Source organism: Leuresthes tenuis, unplaced genomic scaffold (assembly GCF_036924035.1).
Source record: "Leuresthes tenuis unplaced genomic scaffold, fLeuTen1.0.hap1 SCAF_2, whole genome shotgun sequence".
NCBI classification, from domain to species: Eukaryota; Metazoa; Chordata; class Actinopteri; order Atheriniformes; family Atherinopsidae; genus Leuresthes; species Leuresthes tenuis.
The window spans coordinates 14102586-14118495 of record NW_027325356.1 but is presented as its reverse complement, the minus strand read 5'-3'; the positions used below and the strand labels follow the sequence as shown (position 1 = coordinate 14118495).

Sequence of the window (15910 nt, the reverse complement as noted above, 5' to 3'; positions counted from 1 at the left end):
TTTTTATAAAATGTAGGCCGGATCACCCGACTATTAGTGCACTCTGGCAATAGAAACACAAAACAAGAAACAAAAGACGGAAAAAAGAGAGGCGGTTTGACACTCAAGACATCGTGGATTGTACACGAGTTTTCAGCCGCCCATCGTAGCTCGCCGTGATCGTATAGTGGTTAGTACTCTGCGTTGTGGCCGCAGCAACCCCGGTTCGAATCCGGGTCACGGCATTGTGGAACAATGTCACGGCAGATGGGTTGAATTTTTTCTCCCCTCTCTAACTAAGCAGATATTTCTCTAGTACATGTGCCAATGATGATAACAACAGAAGAATACCCTTTTCTAATTAACACTGATCCACGGAACGTTTTACTTTAACTTTGTCTACCATACAACTTAGGTTTCTCAAGTCTGTGCAGCTTCTCAAAGCAACTTGGCAAATTTAAAAGATTAACATTTTAAACGATATATTTACTGCCTCGCGCCGAAATTCTTCAGTATTGGGCTCCTGCAGTACTGCGACTCAATTACTTTTTACCTCTTAACTAACGTTTGCCATCAATCACCACTTGAGGGAGACATTGCTTCAGATATTGTAAGAAACTGGTTAAATAAGTTGAATCAAACTCATCAAATGGGTCTTATCAGAGGGATAATCAGATGGATCAGGGAGGAAATGTTCGTTAACTGCAGTTTACCCTTTTTTGGTCGGATTAACCCCCCCCCCCCATTTCATCATAGACGATTGAGTTTAAGTGCTTGAAGAAAAGACCTTTATGAATAAGTCCACAATAATTTAATCATAAACATATACATTTAATTTAATCATGCTACATAACAAACGGAACTTGTGCTGACTACATGAAATAAATCAACTCGTGAAGCATAAATAAAATTAATCAATTCAAAATGGATTAGACTGAATAATTAAATAAATAAAGCAGTTGCCGCGTTCATGTTCTGTCGGATATTTTGTCACTTACAAAGTGAGCAGCTCAACAAAGTTGAAAATTCTGACATTCTCGTTGGATGATTGGGTTAGACATATAAAATGCTGACAGTGTCATCTTTTTTTGCAACAATTTTGTGGTAATGCACTTTATTTAATATAATTTTTCAGACGCCAACGAACTCCTCCAGCAGAATAAAGTCTGCTGTGAGAGAAGAGGCCCCGTTGTGTTATTATTCTCCACCATGTGGCTACCGTCACGACGTACAGCAGCCTATCGGAATTTCGCCTCCTGTCGTCAACTCTGCGAAGGCAGCATCTCAGTCACTGCTCAAATGCACCGACTGCCCATTCAACACCCATTCCAGCAGCACTGAGAGCGGCATGGGAAGGACGACGGGACAGGGGCAGAAGGTGTGGTGAGTGGTGTCAGTTTGACCAGAGGGAGCAGCACTGTTTGCAAACCTGAGTGCAGAGACGCGGAACCTCGGCCACTAAGCGCTCACACACATTGAGAAAACGATGCACCAACGCCGCCGCCGCCTCTCCACACAGTTGCACCCGCTGACCAGGTGTTGGAGCAAAGAGCAGGGACGCCGTTAACGTGACAGAAGGTGAACCTGTATCTATGTGCTGTGTGCACTTGTCTCTGGTCCCGTTCGCTGACGATCGAGAAGATGCTGAGCCGACTGATGAGCAGCAGCATCAGGAGTCTGGACAGGGAATGCAACTGCACTGTGAGACTGCTGGACGATTCGGAGTACACCTGCACGATTCAGGTCAGTGGGGAACAACATTTCCTTTTTCTAATTATCATCTTGTTGTGGAAGACCTGTTTTTGGCTCGCAACGGGGCAGTGATCAGGTAAAACGACGCTTGCCCGCTCATATCTCTCTCTGTCTCAATCAGTTGCTTACAGGATAAATACATTTTAAAGGTGGTTTCATCTAGTTTAGGTCCGATCATCTCCACGACACATCTGGGTGTGTGTTTCTGGTCAGACGCCTGTCATCATACGAGGGTGCAGATGTTGCTTTCCTCAGAAAATTACCTGTGAGGACATGCCATCATGACCGCATGTGGTGCGTGCATTGCGTGGTAAATTTCAAGGCTTATCAGACAGGACTGCATGCCAACAGAAAGAATGATATTAGAAAATACATTTGAGTATAAACTGCTTTTGCTTTTGCAGCATTATGCTTGCACTGCTTTGGCTTCAATAATCTGGATAATCTGGTCTTGAGCAATGTCAGGAGATGGTTGAGTGGGTTTTTTTTTTTGGATCCTCTGGCAACATGATAATGAAAATGATGTGTAGATTAACTGGATCTCCCAGCTAGTGTTCACAAAGCAGGTGTCACTTTGCCCTTCAAACTGAAACCGTGTTTGACTGAGGAAGGGACTCTTATCAGATAAGAAATCTCACCCTCAGTGATTTTTTTATTTATCCCATTTAATGGATGGATGTTGTCCATTGGATGATGTCATAAATACATATCCAGAGCACCTCAACAACATTTTAGTCCAGACATTCTTTGACTCTCAGCAGCAGTTCCTTTTGTTTGATTCAGCTGGTTACCAGCTGTGAAGCTGACGTTGGTGGCCTATTGGAATAGAAGCAAACACTAAGGTGATTTTGAGTACTTTAGGAGGTGCTTTGTCTGCCTGTGGCCAGATTTTTGTCAACACAACAGCATTGCAGCTTTGCAATGTACAGCCACAAAACTTTACCTTGGAATTAGTGTAGAAAATGTACATAAAAACACAATGCAGTGATTTCCAAATCTCATAAACCAAAATTTTACTCACAATAGAAGATAAAAAAAATAAAATCAAATGTTGAAAGTTTTGCTCTTTCAGGAAAAATACTAGCTTCTCACAAATTTGATGGCAGCAACATCTGAGAAATGTTGGGAGAAGGCCCTACAAAAGAGCTGGAAAAGTGGCACTTAAAAGAAACATCTGAAAAACAGTAACATGATTGGTCATGAAAAAAATAGAGAGAGAGGCAGAGTCTCTCAGAAGTACAGATGGGCGGAGGTTCAGTAATCTGAAAAAAACTGTGTCCACAAATTGCGAAAAAATGTCAGAATAATGTTCCTCAAAGTAAAACTGCAAAGACTGTGAATATTTTCATCGACTGCCGTACACGATATCATCAAATGATCCTGAGATCAGGAGATTTTGAGGAGGAAAAAACTATCATCAAAAGGATCTGGAGAAACCTCTGTGTGCAAGAGACATGGCTGAAAATGATTATTTGGATGCCAGTGAGCTTCAGGCCCCCAGGCAGCACTGCACTACAAAGAGGAATGATTTTTGTCATGGAAATCACTGCACTGGCTCACGAACACTTCCAGAAATCTTTGTCTTTGAACACAGTTCACCATATCATCCAAAAATTCAGGTTAAAGCTCTATTAGAAACCATATGTGATCGTGATCCACCACCCTCTTCTTTGGGCCAAAGCTAATTCATAATGGACAGAGGAAAGGTGGAAAACTGTCCACAGTCAGACTTCTTGTCAGCTCTCAGTTCAAAAGCCTGCATCTGTCATAGTATGTGAGTGCTTTAGTGCCTGTGACACTGGTAGCTTGCACCTCTGGAAAGACAGCTTCAAGAACAACATCCCAAGCGACTTCTTTTTCAGGGCAGGTTTGCATATTTCAGAAAAAACAGAGCTAATCCACATACTGCATCTGTTACAACAGTATGGCTTTGTAATAATAAAGTCCAGGCGCTGGACTGGCCTGCCTGCAGTCCAGAACTCTGACCAAATTAAAACATTTGAGTTATCATGAAACACAAAATACAACTAAAAATATCCAGGAGTGTTGTGCAGCTATAATCCTGTATCACACGTGAATGGGACAACATTCCTCTGCCAAAGGTCTCCTCAGTTCTTAGACATTTACGAACTGTTGTTAAAAGAGGAGGGGAAGCCACACAGTGGTAAATATGGGCCTGTCCTAACTTTTTGATATAAATAAATATAAAGAAGAGCTAATATTTCTCATGAAACAGTAAAACGTCTCACCTTCAACATTTGATATGTTTTCTTTTCTATTGTTATTGCAGAATCAACACGCACAGTATTTAATATCATGAAGACAATCTTGACATCACAAAGACATTTTTACTTTAATTAAGACGAGCCCTGGTGTATCAATAAGGGGCCCTATTCCACTTTGAGGAGGTTCTGCTTTTGTACATGTTCTACAAATAACTAGCATGCACAGGTGCAGAAGTGGAATACAGGCCACATTATACAAACCATATATTGACATTTAAAAAAAAAGATTCTTAATATTGTGCAGCCATAGTTTCTATGTTCTGTTATGAATGAAATATCGGTTCATAAGATTTGCAGTTAGGGTTCGTAGAATGTCCTGTTGTAAAGCATTTGAATGCCCTGATTTGGTGTATCTCTAGCTGATCTACAGTGTTCAAATGTTTTCTATGCTGGGTGTGGCCTGAGACCTTATTGGCAAGGTTTGGCAAGATCAACAGCAGGAAAGCCCTGATTTCAGTTTATTGTCACCTTGAGCTTCTCTTGTTGTACTGATTTTCCTGATTTTGTTCCACTGTTAAGATATTTAGTTCTCTGGTTACCTGCTGTAGATCAGACTCCTTGTTCAGTTTGATTCAGAGGCTTTTATGTGTTTTGGTAAAGGTGATGCTGCACCATTGCATTACTTATTCAACTAGCCTTTCAAACTGTCAGTATTTCCCCCAGTTATCGCCTTGCAGATTTGTTGGATGCATTTATTTTTATAACTTGTCTTTTCATTGGTGTTGTCTCAAAAAGTAATCACATAGACATGAATGAAGATGAGGCATGGCTAGAATCAGTAAACGCACTGCTTATATGTGATTAAGAGAGTAAGAGGAAGTGATCAATGTGTATAAGCTTCATAAAAACAAGTGTATTCATCTTACGTCTTACACGAAGAAGCCTGTTATGTGCACTGTCTAAACTTGTTGCTTGTTACTTGAAAGGATTCCAGTGCTGCTGAATTAGAAATGACAGCACACAAAGGCCATCAACTCATGCAGATTTCAAGGGTCTGACAGTACAGGCAAAGCAAGGCAAAGGCAAAGCCTTTCACAACGTCTGACAGGCTACAGTGGAGGTGCAGGGAGACATAAAATGGTGACATCATGCCAGTTTCAGGTCTTCTGCTTGTCCTCTTTTTGCTTGTGAAATGCATTAAGCACTGCCAACAAGTGGTGAGTAAGATTGTTTTTCTGCGAGATTTCATTCATATAATCACATTTTCTGTGTCAAAATGGTGGCAACTTTTTCCTTATCCTCAAAGCTTACTATCATTTTCATATTAAGAGCAAAAGAAGTGCTTTGCAGAAGATTGGACTTTTGGCTAGATTGACAACTTCATTTGTAGTTTTAATGGTTCTGCTTTTGTCTTTGGTCGGATCTGGGAAAAATATATAGTGTGTCTTGTGTTTTTTGATGGGTTTTGCACCCCCCCCCCATTATAATTGGACATTATAATTGCCATTGTGCAGTTTGACAACATTGAGCTCACATTGAAAGTGTGAGCGGATTCTTGCTGTCCTTTCTTGGACACCTTAGAGATGTGGCCCAGAAAAAAGGGCCCTCTTGGGGCTCAGGAGCGGTCACACTCTCCGTTTAGCTCAATTAGCCTACACTTCAAACTGCTGCTGCTACACTGAAATCACATCACTGGGGGATGATGGTACTTATAACCTTCATAAAAGGGAAACATCTCAATGTGAAGGCAGCATAGAGTGGGAAAGCATGGCATATAGGCAAAGGTGAAACACTCAGATGCTTCTTTTTTAATGGAACACGGGACCTTAGAGTATTCACATTGCCTATTCACAGACCAGGTTACAAACCTAACCAGAATATGCTCCCAAAACCCATTTCTCTCACAAAATGTGTGTGCTGGGTCCCCTTGGCCACTAATGACATGTTGCTGATTACATTGTGATGCTTGAAGCAAGGGGAGACTCATGTTCATTGATCTTTCAGGTTTTTTAAGAATGTTTTGCCCTTCAGGACATTCACATGCACTCACTTACACACTTTTGCATAAAAGACCGAACCCAGCAGTGGTGCACAGAGCTTGTTTCTGCAAGTAGGGAATTAGGCAGAGGGTTAATTGATTTGGAAGGAAACAGAAGGCCGGGACACAGCTGTGCAGCAGAGACTTGTCTTTGAGAAGAGTAGTCAAATGTGCCATAGAAGCTCCCCAGACAGCAATAGATACCATAGGGAGAAACCACAGTCGGGTTGAGACTCTGTCTGACCATGCAGTGCCAGATTTTAAACAAGGATATTGAGGATAAAAGCAACACTGCAGCGAGAATACCTTCATTCACATGGCCCATCAGTGAAGGCAGAGACTCTAAACGGAAAACAATAGCTCACTGGACGTTTGGATCCTTCAAGAGAATGTGGTTAAGATGTGATTTATTTTACTGCATACAATTCTGCTGAGCTGAGCAGAGGTCACAGCTGTCTGCAGGGACCATATATAGTTAGTAAAATGTAAGAGATGTGTACAACCTCAGAGATTTAGCTTTACTATCTAGAGTATATACACAGTTGTTTGAGATCTCTTTAACTTTGGTGGTATTTGGCCTTTGAGAGCAATAGCGTGTATCAGTCATAACGTGGCTTTTATATTTGCTTTACAGTGTTGGTCCTGGAGGCACAGTGGTGTGGTGGTTAGCACTGCCACCACTGCATGAAGCTCCAACATAGCTGCTTGGATTTTATCCAGGTACTTTTCTCCGGCATCCTGCCACAGTCCAAAAACATGGATTTGGGGTTTAATCTAACTGACACTGCCTGGATGCTGAAGTTTAATTTCCATATAAATCCCATATGAATTGTCTTGGTTAGGCATTACTTCAGTGTTCACTTTATAAAAATAAATTCAGGTGATTTAATTATTATTATATCTTACATCCTAGAGAGTCTTTGCAGTATTGCTCCAGTTTGGATGTAGGCACTGAACAGAATCATGATCTTATACTATTTCTGTAGGCTGCTTTTTTCCTTACAATCATTGTAATTCACTGAATCATTGTAATTGCAGACACATAAAAATAGGGATTATTTAGATCAATGTTTTGTTTGGCAGTTACTCGTTGGATGTGGTTCAATTATGTTGTCATGGAGAGTCATTAGACTGAAGCATTCTGGTGCCTTTAATCAGCAACATCTCAACAAATACCCGAAGAGAAGAATGAACCTGCCAATATCTCCTGTGATACTTGAGTTTTATTTCAGGAAGTTATCTTAACTAAATTCAAGTCTTGTAATTCAAAGCAATATTCATGGAGTATGTCAATCAAGCACTCAGGATTACTTTTTTTCCCCCTTGTAAAGTGCATCATAACACATCATGCAGTTCATCGAACATCAGACAGACAATATCTAGAGGTTATTATAATTGCTGTTCTGATCATGGACCAAAATAGGTATATCAGATATTGAAAATAAAATGAATGATCGAGTAGCAGTAATGCAGAGTGACATACTTTATCAATGTGAGTAAGTGGTTAAGTCACCTGGCATCAGCTCACATTCTTTATAGCTCACTAATGAAATTAGGGTCATTCTTTTGAAACCAAATGCAGAACTTGGAAGGAGCTCGTCTTGTTTGTGCTGCAAATGCATTATTGAAATAGGTTGCTCTTGTCTCCAAAGTGGTCTCTCTGCTCTCATACTGTTTTCCTCTTGGTGTGCGCCGCTAAAATTGGAAGAGATGTTGTAACATATTTTGTTTTCACACAAGCAAGGGCCTGTTTTTCTGCACATATCATCTTCACCTCAAAGCCTCTGAACCGTTTGAATTTTTTTTCAAATCAAAGTAAAGACAAAATTTGAGTCTTTATGTTCTTACTTTTGGTGTCACAAAGCATGGGACTCTTGAGAGCCCGGGGATTGCTAGTTTTGGTTATGTTGTTCATTTTTTTTTGAGCTTCATGAATAATGTATTTGTTATTACAGTTAATTTTGTCAAAGACTATTTAAACTGCCAAATACGTCTGCTCTTGTTTATAACTTGTGACCGAATGCACTCAAAATAAGTTTACGCTGTGGTAAAACTGTGAGGCTAATTAAAAAAGATTTTAAGAAATATTTTTCGAAATTACTAAGCTTATTTGGAGACTAAAACTCATGGCAGTCCATAATTAGTTTGAAAATGACACTGAAAACCGTAGATAAACTCACGGTGGGACTGTAGGAAAAATGAGTGGATCATCAAAAGTTTAATTAACTGGGAAGAAAATAAAATAAAATAAAAAAATTAATTTCTATACAAAATCTCATGGAAATCTAATAGATGCTGTAAACATTTGTGCAAGACCAAAGTGGCTGATTGGGATTGCCATCTAAAGAGCCCAGAAACTAGCATGGCAAAGAAGGTATCATATTCTTGAATACTGGATATCCTCAGGTTTGTTAAGTCTTGTTTACTCGTGCACTGCTTTCCATTAATCTGGGGACCACTGAATGCGTTGGCGTCATGTGTTAATGATCCCCTCCCCCCGGTGCTTTTTGTAACATCCCATCACTCTAACAGTTTAAGGAACCCAATTATGCATATCTCATGTGTGAAGGGGTTTATTGTTTGGTTGTTTATTGCTGTCTGAATTGGTAAAATGTTGAGCTAGTTTCACTTCGGAATGATTTAAACATTTATGGAAGAATTGTGTACAGGCTGGATAAAAACGCTCAGTACCTTACTCTGTCAATGAAAAGTCAACTGACTTGTGGTTTGGATTGTGCTTTCTGCACACACTAAACCTTGGATCAGCTGGGACATTGAATTCCTTCACTGCTGTCCAAATGTACCGCAACCTTGACTTTCAGCTCATGTGAACGTGCTCTGCAGCAGCAGATATCTGCCTCTTGCTTGGACTCTGTAGGGTAAAGGAGCTAAATGATGCTCTGCCTTTCGTTTTACAGACTTTAACAGTGAGAAAATGTTAATTGCCACACTCACATCGCAGTTCATGGTGCTACACATAGCTCCTTGAGAGGTGGTACAATAACTTCTGTAAGAAAAACCATCAGTCAGCCTTCCCGGACAAAGCTTTAATCTTCAGTATTCAACACACACTAACTGAGTTGAGTGATATAAAAAAATTCACCTGATGTACAAACAGTCATCTCACAAGCATGGCTTTCAGGCAGAGATTTAGGCCAGCCATAATCCACAGACTGGGAATGCTGGTCCTTTAAGTAGATTTATTTCTAACTGGTAAAGGCTTAATATAGAATAAAAATAGGATGTGCTTTAGACGGAGCTGTTGCTTATCTGGTACGCTACCAGCTCCAAGCCACCCTGCTGAAATCTATGCGAGACATGTCTTTTTGATGAGAAGGCACCCTACTAAATAACATGTAAATCCATTATGTGTGGGAAAAGGTGAGATAAGCCCTTCGGTGTGGTTTCAGTTTGGGACATTTAGCTGTTGACCATGACAGTGACATAGTTCACTCCATTGTAAGTCAGTCAGGGTATCTCCTCTTGTGCTAGTCAGCACAAATTTAGTCATTATAATAGTGTACAGATTATCATTTTGGGATTAACACCAGCTGATTTATGCACTTGACTTGAAAGGGTTTTTTTGCATTAAAATCCCAAATACTTGACACTCAGTATTTGGTTATACGAGTAAAACATACTATAACACATTTCACAGTAAAGAGCAATCAGTGAAAATGACTTACATGATACCAATTATTATTAATTATCAATAGATATTATAATCACTATTGGTAAATTAGTGCAGCTGATAATGATTTATGAATGAGTATATCTTGTAAAGATATGGTTTAACCATTTTAAGAGATGATACACATCGGAGATAGATGCATAGATCTTTGCAACTGACTTCTTTGATAATTTCATTCTGTGTTATTCAAGAAAATAATTTACTATGCAAAAATAACAGATCAAGGATGACTGACAAGGAAAGATAGGCACACATTTCAGATTGAAATTCTCAGTTACTTTCTGAGAGTGCCAGAAATTCTAAATTCAAGGTTGAGAATGTATCATTTTTGGGTTTCCAAATCTATGTGTGACAAGAGTAATCTTTTAAAGCTGGCTATCTGTGATGGACACTAGTCAGGAGAGGAGTTTCATTAGGTCAGAGTTCTGAATATGATTAAACGTTGGCTTTGGAGGTCTTTGAATCTGCTGTATGGCAGCATCTGAAGGGGCCTCAGTTTTCATTAGAACACATCTTATCTTCAATACTTTCACTATTTATGTCTTTTGTCTTGTTTTTCTGTCTCTCTTCTTCTGCCCCTGTTTGATTTCTCTTTCAACTTTCCTCTCCTTTTGGGTCCCAGAACTCCACAAAATACCCCCATTTGTTACTTTTTCACATTCTTTTCTCCTAATTTTCTCTCCATCTCTGTCTGTCCTCTGTAAGCCTTTAACACTGCAGCTGAGCAAATTCACAAGCTTTCCCTGAGTGAAACAGTAGATGACACAGTGAAGTTATCCAATACGTAATGCAGTGATAAGGATGCTTGAGGCATGTCAATGAAGAATAGGCATTACAGCCTTTGAATTGTATTAAAGACTTGAGTATGCAGGTGAATCAACATGTTTTAGTTATACACGATGCTCCCTGGTTTTCATATATACCAGCAGCATGGCCAGATGTAAATACCCACTTAAGCCAGAGTTGGAGGATCAGCAGCTCACTGATTGAAGAGTAAAGTCATATATTGGATTGGCAGGTCATACATTCGGATTTACCCTCCCCCCCAGGATTCCACCACCTCATCTTTCAGATGTGCACAGAAAGTCAGATAGCATTTTTTTTAAATTCTCCCTGTGTTTTTTTCTCCCAGCCTTGAGTGCTCTTTAAGACGTTGGGCCTCTGGGCTTGAAGCCCTCCCATCATTGGTAAAGGTACTCATAAAGATTCATTTAAAAGCCTGCTGACACACCAGGGTGCTCAAGTCTAAGCAAACTCACAAGAAAATGAGGATGTGATTTTAGATAAGTAGGTCAGGAGCTCAGAGTCGAGCTGAGCTTCAGCTTAATCAGGTTAATTAAAATGGTTACAATCAGCATTGAAGATTTTCTGCTCTGTCTAGTATGAACATAAGTCCCTTGTACAACCTTTTTTAATTTTGTAGCCGAAACATAATTATGTAATTTTCCTCCCGTATATGGGAAGAATGAAGAAGATTATAGTTTAATGTGGGGAACTGAGCTGCAGCCAGACTGTAACCAGCCAAACCGAATCACCCCTCTGCACATGGGAACGGTGTCAGCTTAAGGATTAAATGTTGCACCTACCATGGGACTGGGAAAGCCCAAATAGGGAAGATCTGGAAATTCACAATTCTACAACTTTGAGCTCCCCTTTTTCTGTGTCTCTGAACATATTTCACTTTGTGCAGTCCCTCACTTCTCTGTCCACCTGCAGTAAGGTGTCGGAGGAACTAAATGGGGTGTCTTCATAGGCACCAGAGAATGGATGTGTATTTGCTTCTCTGTGGTTGATCAGACAGGCAGAGAAATCCTTCTCATACCAGCGCAGGCTTTACAGCTGGGAAATCTATAAGGCTTTACAGAAATGACAGATCTATGTCTTGTTCTCAGTGGAGTCTTCTCTAGCACTCCTCTTCCTCTTCTCTCTCCTCTTTTATGTCAGACTTGAAAGGGGAGACAATGCTTGTTTGGGGTCTGCTGGTGATGACACTGGAAAGGACAAGCTGGGGCACAGCGATGATTCTGTGTAGACTGATGTCAGCCTCACTGAACTTTGAAATCACTGTTGTGATTTTTGCTAAGACACGGGTCAGATGTTTTATTCATAATGCAGTTTCTTCTGGTTGCTTTTTAATCACCATACTAATGATGTTCACTAAGGTGCTTTTAATTGTCCCTGTGTGAATTTATTCTCTTTGCCTGTTTGTCTGGTGTGTAATGGCATTTGTGTGCAGTGCTACATCAGGTTGTTATTATGTTATTAATCATAAGACAGTGCTGAACAAAGAGTCGATATGCATATCTATATTTTATCTCTGCACAATGTGAATTGCTGCATTAATGAGAAACGGGACTGTAATGTTTGTTGGTGTCACTTATTCACTGAAATCTGAGTACGGTGCTTTGAAAAGGCAAAAAGCTTTAATTACACTCAGATGCTGATGTCCTGTTGGTGCCTGCTGGCTATGCACATTACAGGCAGCACTGTCCTCTGTGAGTTTTCTGTTGTGTGTGTGTGTGTGTGCGCACGTGCAAGTGCTTCACAGTGGAGGGTTTACATTGGACAAAGGGAGGAAGGGAATAAAGGAGGAAATGGCAAATTATCACCATAAAGATGACTGTACTAACTCCAGGACTGTCACAGGGGCGTCCCACTGTGTCTACTAATTACTCTGCAGCACGAAGGCAAAATGTGGATAGATAAGAATGAACAGAGGCTTTTCAATGTGGCGAAATATAGACTTTAAACCTGATGTGAACTGTTTCTTTTTAGAAAACTATACATGTTTCCAGTCTGTGCTGCATTTTTTATTTTTTTTTTATGTGAGCAGAACCAAAAAGGAACCATGTGACTGAGCAAATGTAGTGGATAAAAGATGGATTACCGTACACTAATTAAGAGTAATTCGGCTGTCTCTGTGGTCATACTAGGCTATGTCCTGTGGTCTGTGGTGTGCATGTTTTTGTGGTAGTTGTATTATTTACCTTCCCTTGGGAATGTACGGCTGCCTGTGTCAATATTTGTGTTGAAAGTGTGCTCTTCTGAGCCTACAAAGACAGCTTAACAATTGAAGATGCGGCAGAATAAAGGCAGCTCCGACCTGATGATGCCCTGTTACTTGTTTCCTGTCATACTGAGTTGAAATGAAACAAGTGCACTTAGTGCACTCAGATGATATTTACCCACCTGGTTCAAGATGTGTTTATAGTTGGACCAATGTCAGTAGGTATTCTCTGCTGCTGAGCCAAAATAAACCGTCGGTCTCAGTGTCTCAGAGCTGCTCTGACATTGAAGTCCATCTGTGATGATATGTGAGAACAGCTCAGGTCTGTAGGCCTACTCTGTAACCCTGCATCCAATAGAAGAGATATGAATATATGCAAATTGACATGTGCTATTATTACAAACTTATCATCATATTTGCTTAATTTCTTCGTTATCATTATGTTGTAACTAATCAGTGTCAGTACAGGATACAGAGACAGATGAAGTACATAATTGCTTCAGGCTTGTCCTTATTTCTTTCTTAAGTCCTGTGTAATTTAGAATATCAAATGCAAAACTATTATCTGGCATTTAACACAGAAGGTGTGAATAAAGACTTCATTGTTAGAATATTTTCATTCAATCAAACTGCCCTGAGGGTTTTTCTGTATTTTTTTCCACTTAAAACATTTGATTGTAATAGTTTTTTCACAAACACAGAATGTTACTAATAAATGTGAACTGGAGAGACACTTTCAATGTATGTGTGTGGTTTTCAAAAACTTTTTGAAAAAGAAAGATATTAATAAGAGGTGTTATGAAATGTTCAGTTTTGTGATGTTGAGGCAGAGCTATGGGCAAAAGTCACTTGGAACATATCGGGTTAGAAGTCTGCCTTCCCAGTAAAGATCAATTAAGCACTTCCTCAGTGCTTAATAAGCATAACTTTATAATTATAAATGGTGTAATATGGACTGAAAGTATTTGCACTAATTGCAGGCACAAAACAACCTACTGAAAACTTAAGCTTCCAGTCAGTAATTATAATTACTTAAAGCAAGACCACCTATTTACTCCCCCTCACATCATCCAGACCAGTCTGGATCCCCCGCTAAATCCGTGACTGCATCTCTCTTTTTAGCTTAGCTCTTCAGTCCACAAGTCTGCTGCGGTCTATTTTTAAACTCTTGGTATAGTGGAGCAACTGTGCGTGTGTGTGGAATACTAAGCACTCCCTCTTGCTCATCCCCTCTCTAACTGTGGGTAACTATAGTCATCATCAGTTCACTCTAACACCAGTGCACGCTTCAGTCAAGTGTGAGCCAAAGAGCTCTCCCTTTCTCTTCCTGGCTCTCTTCCTCTTCCTCTTACGCTCAACAAACACAATCAGTCTGTCGTCTTTTCCTCCCTGTCGCTCACTTTCTTCATCTGCCTCTCATCAGCCCTCTAATATTCTCATTGTGTTTTTGTAGAGCATAGTTTCTTCAACATCCTCTGGAATTATATGCAGTGTTATCAGTGAGCAGAGTGGCTAACATACTGCTTTGTAATCTCATGACGTTTCGGAGAGAACTGCTTTGCTGTTCCTCAGGGTTGCCTTTTGCTTAGTGTGTATTTGCCTCCTAAAACTAAAAGAGGGAAGAGGCAGCACAGGTCTGCCTGCGCTGTGGGAGCCCTTTCTTCTTCTCTCCTTCCTTTATCATTGCTCCCAGAGAGGTGGACAGCATGAGAATGACTCACCGACTCACTGAGAGATTGATCTGCCCTACGTACAACTGCTTGCATTTGGTTTAGTACAGATATATTATTTTTGGATATATTTGGATGTTTATGGATGAGACTCCTATTCAGCCAGCTCAGTCTCACCAGAAATTGTGGAATACATACATTAGTCCTTTTCTCCAAAACATTATATGGTTGTAAATTGGGACAAAGCAATGCATCTCTGAAGCTGTAGTTTTCTATTGTGTTACGCTAACATGACGGGAATCGTGATGTGCGATTGTCAAAATATGTAAGCCATAACCATTACGATTTTTGTCTATGCATCTTGTAACATGTAGACCTATCCATGTATATTAATTCTAGCCCTAACTATGAACTGTAACACCTAATATTACTCTCTCACAGTAGCAGAATAAGGAACCATGGGTGGGAGGGAAGTACAAAAGCAATGTCTGTCATTGACTGAGGTATGTCCAGCACTCCAATGCTGTAGTTTGTGTGTGAGTAAAAGTCTCTGAAAGTAATTCAGCTGCTTCTTACTTTCTCTCTGGGAGATCATTGTTCATGTAAGTACAACTAAATTCACAGCTCAGACATTGTATTCAGTGTACTTGAATGGTGATTTTGTCAGATGACACAGCAGTTATAAAATCAGGATTTTATTAGAGCAGAGCGGCATCCTTGGAATGCTTTCAGAGAACCGTCTCAATGGGCTGATTTTCACTCAGAATTTCACATGTATTTAGCCATCTGACATTGAAAAAAATATATCAATGAGAGCAACTTTATTGGGAATTTTGCTGTCTTAATTTGTGCTTTAATGGTTTTAAAAAAGGATGCATAAAGATGGAACTTTGGAGCATGTAGGCCAAGCACCTGGGCCCATATGAGTCCAGTTGAGGTTTCACATGCAGAAGGGATTTGATCCCCAACCCTATTAGCTGGGTTTGTCAGTTCAGTTTTGAGAAGTTTGATTTTGTACATTCTCCTGCAGAATAATATGTATACGTACATTTTTAAAAATTAGCTTTAGTCAGACTAACACAAAATGTCTTTTCTGTCATGCAAATGCACTTACTGACTCTACTCCAGGTAATTAATATGTTCCAAATACTTTTCTCATCCATTACTGCAGCTCCAGTGGTCACATTAAATATGGATTCAAAAATCTAATTTGTTGGATTGGCTTTCAGACCTGATGAAATCTCTGGGATAAAGTCATTTGGATTATGCTTACATTCACTTTGGATGATCTGCAGCTTCTAAAATCAAAAAAAAAAAACGTTTTGTTTTTATTCTTATTTTTTTGAGGATTTTAAAGACTTGAAAGACCTTCTATGAGAAATGGCTTTAATTTACTTTCATTATTCCATAAACTCCCCCCAAAGTCTGGCCTGGATGATTAGAAATCGATAATTAAAACAAAATGCTCAGTCTTCAGTGTCCAGTCCAGGCAAGTAAATTTAAATCTTAAGCAGTTACCTCTACAGGTAAAATAGCACCCCACGAGCT

General features: G+C 39.8%; 1 protein-coding gene and 1 non-coding gene across 2 annotated transcripts in view; both read left to right on the top strand.

Moving 5' to 3' along the window:
* Positions 1-152: 152 nt before the first annotated feature.
* On the top strand, positions 153-224 carry trnah-gug (transfer RNA histidin (anticodon GUG)). Its single transcript has one exon. It is a non-coding gene; the product is annotated as a tRNA-His (tRNA).
* Positions 225-1245: 1021 nt separating this feature from the next.
* The window catches only part of LOC140301691 (FERM domain-containing protein 5-like), a 61508-nt gene continuing 46843 nt past the window's right edge, over positions 1246-15910 (top strand). Inside the window, exon 1 of the mRNA XM_072380278.1 lies at positions 1246-1722. Coding sequence (XP_072236379.1) covers positions 1621-1722 — 102 coding nt within the window. The 5' untranslated portion in view covers positions 1246-1620. The remainder of the gene's footprint in view (positions 1723-15910) is intronic.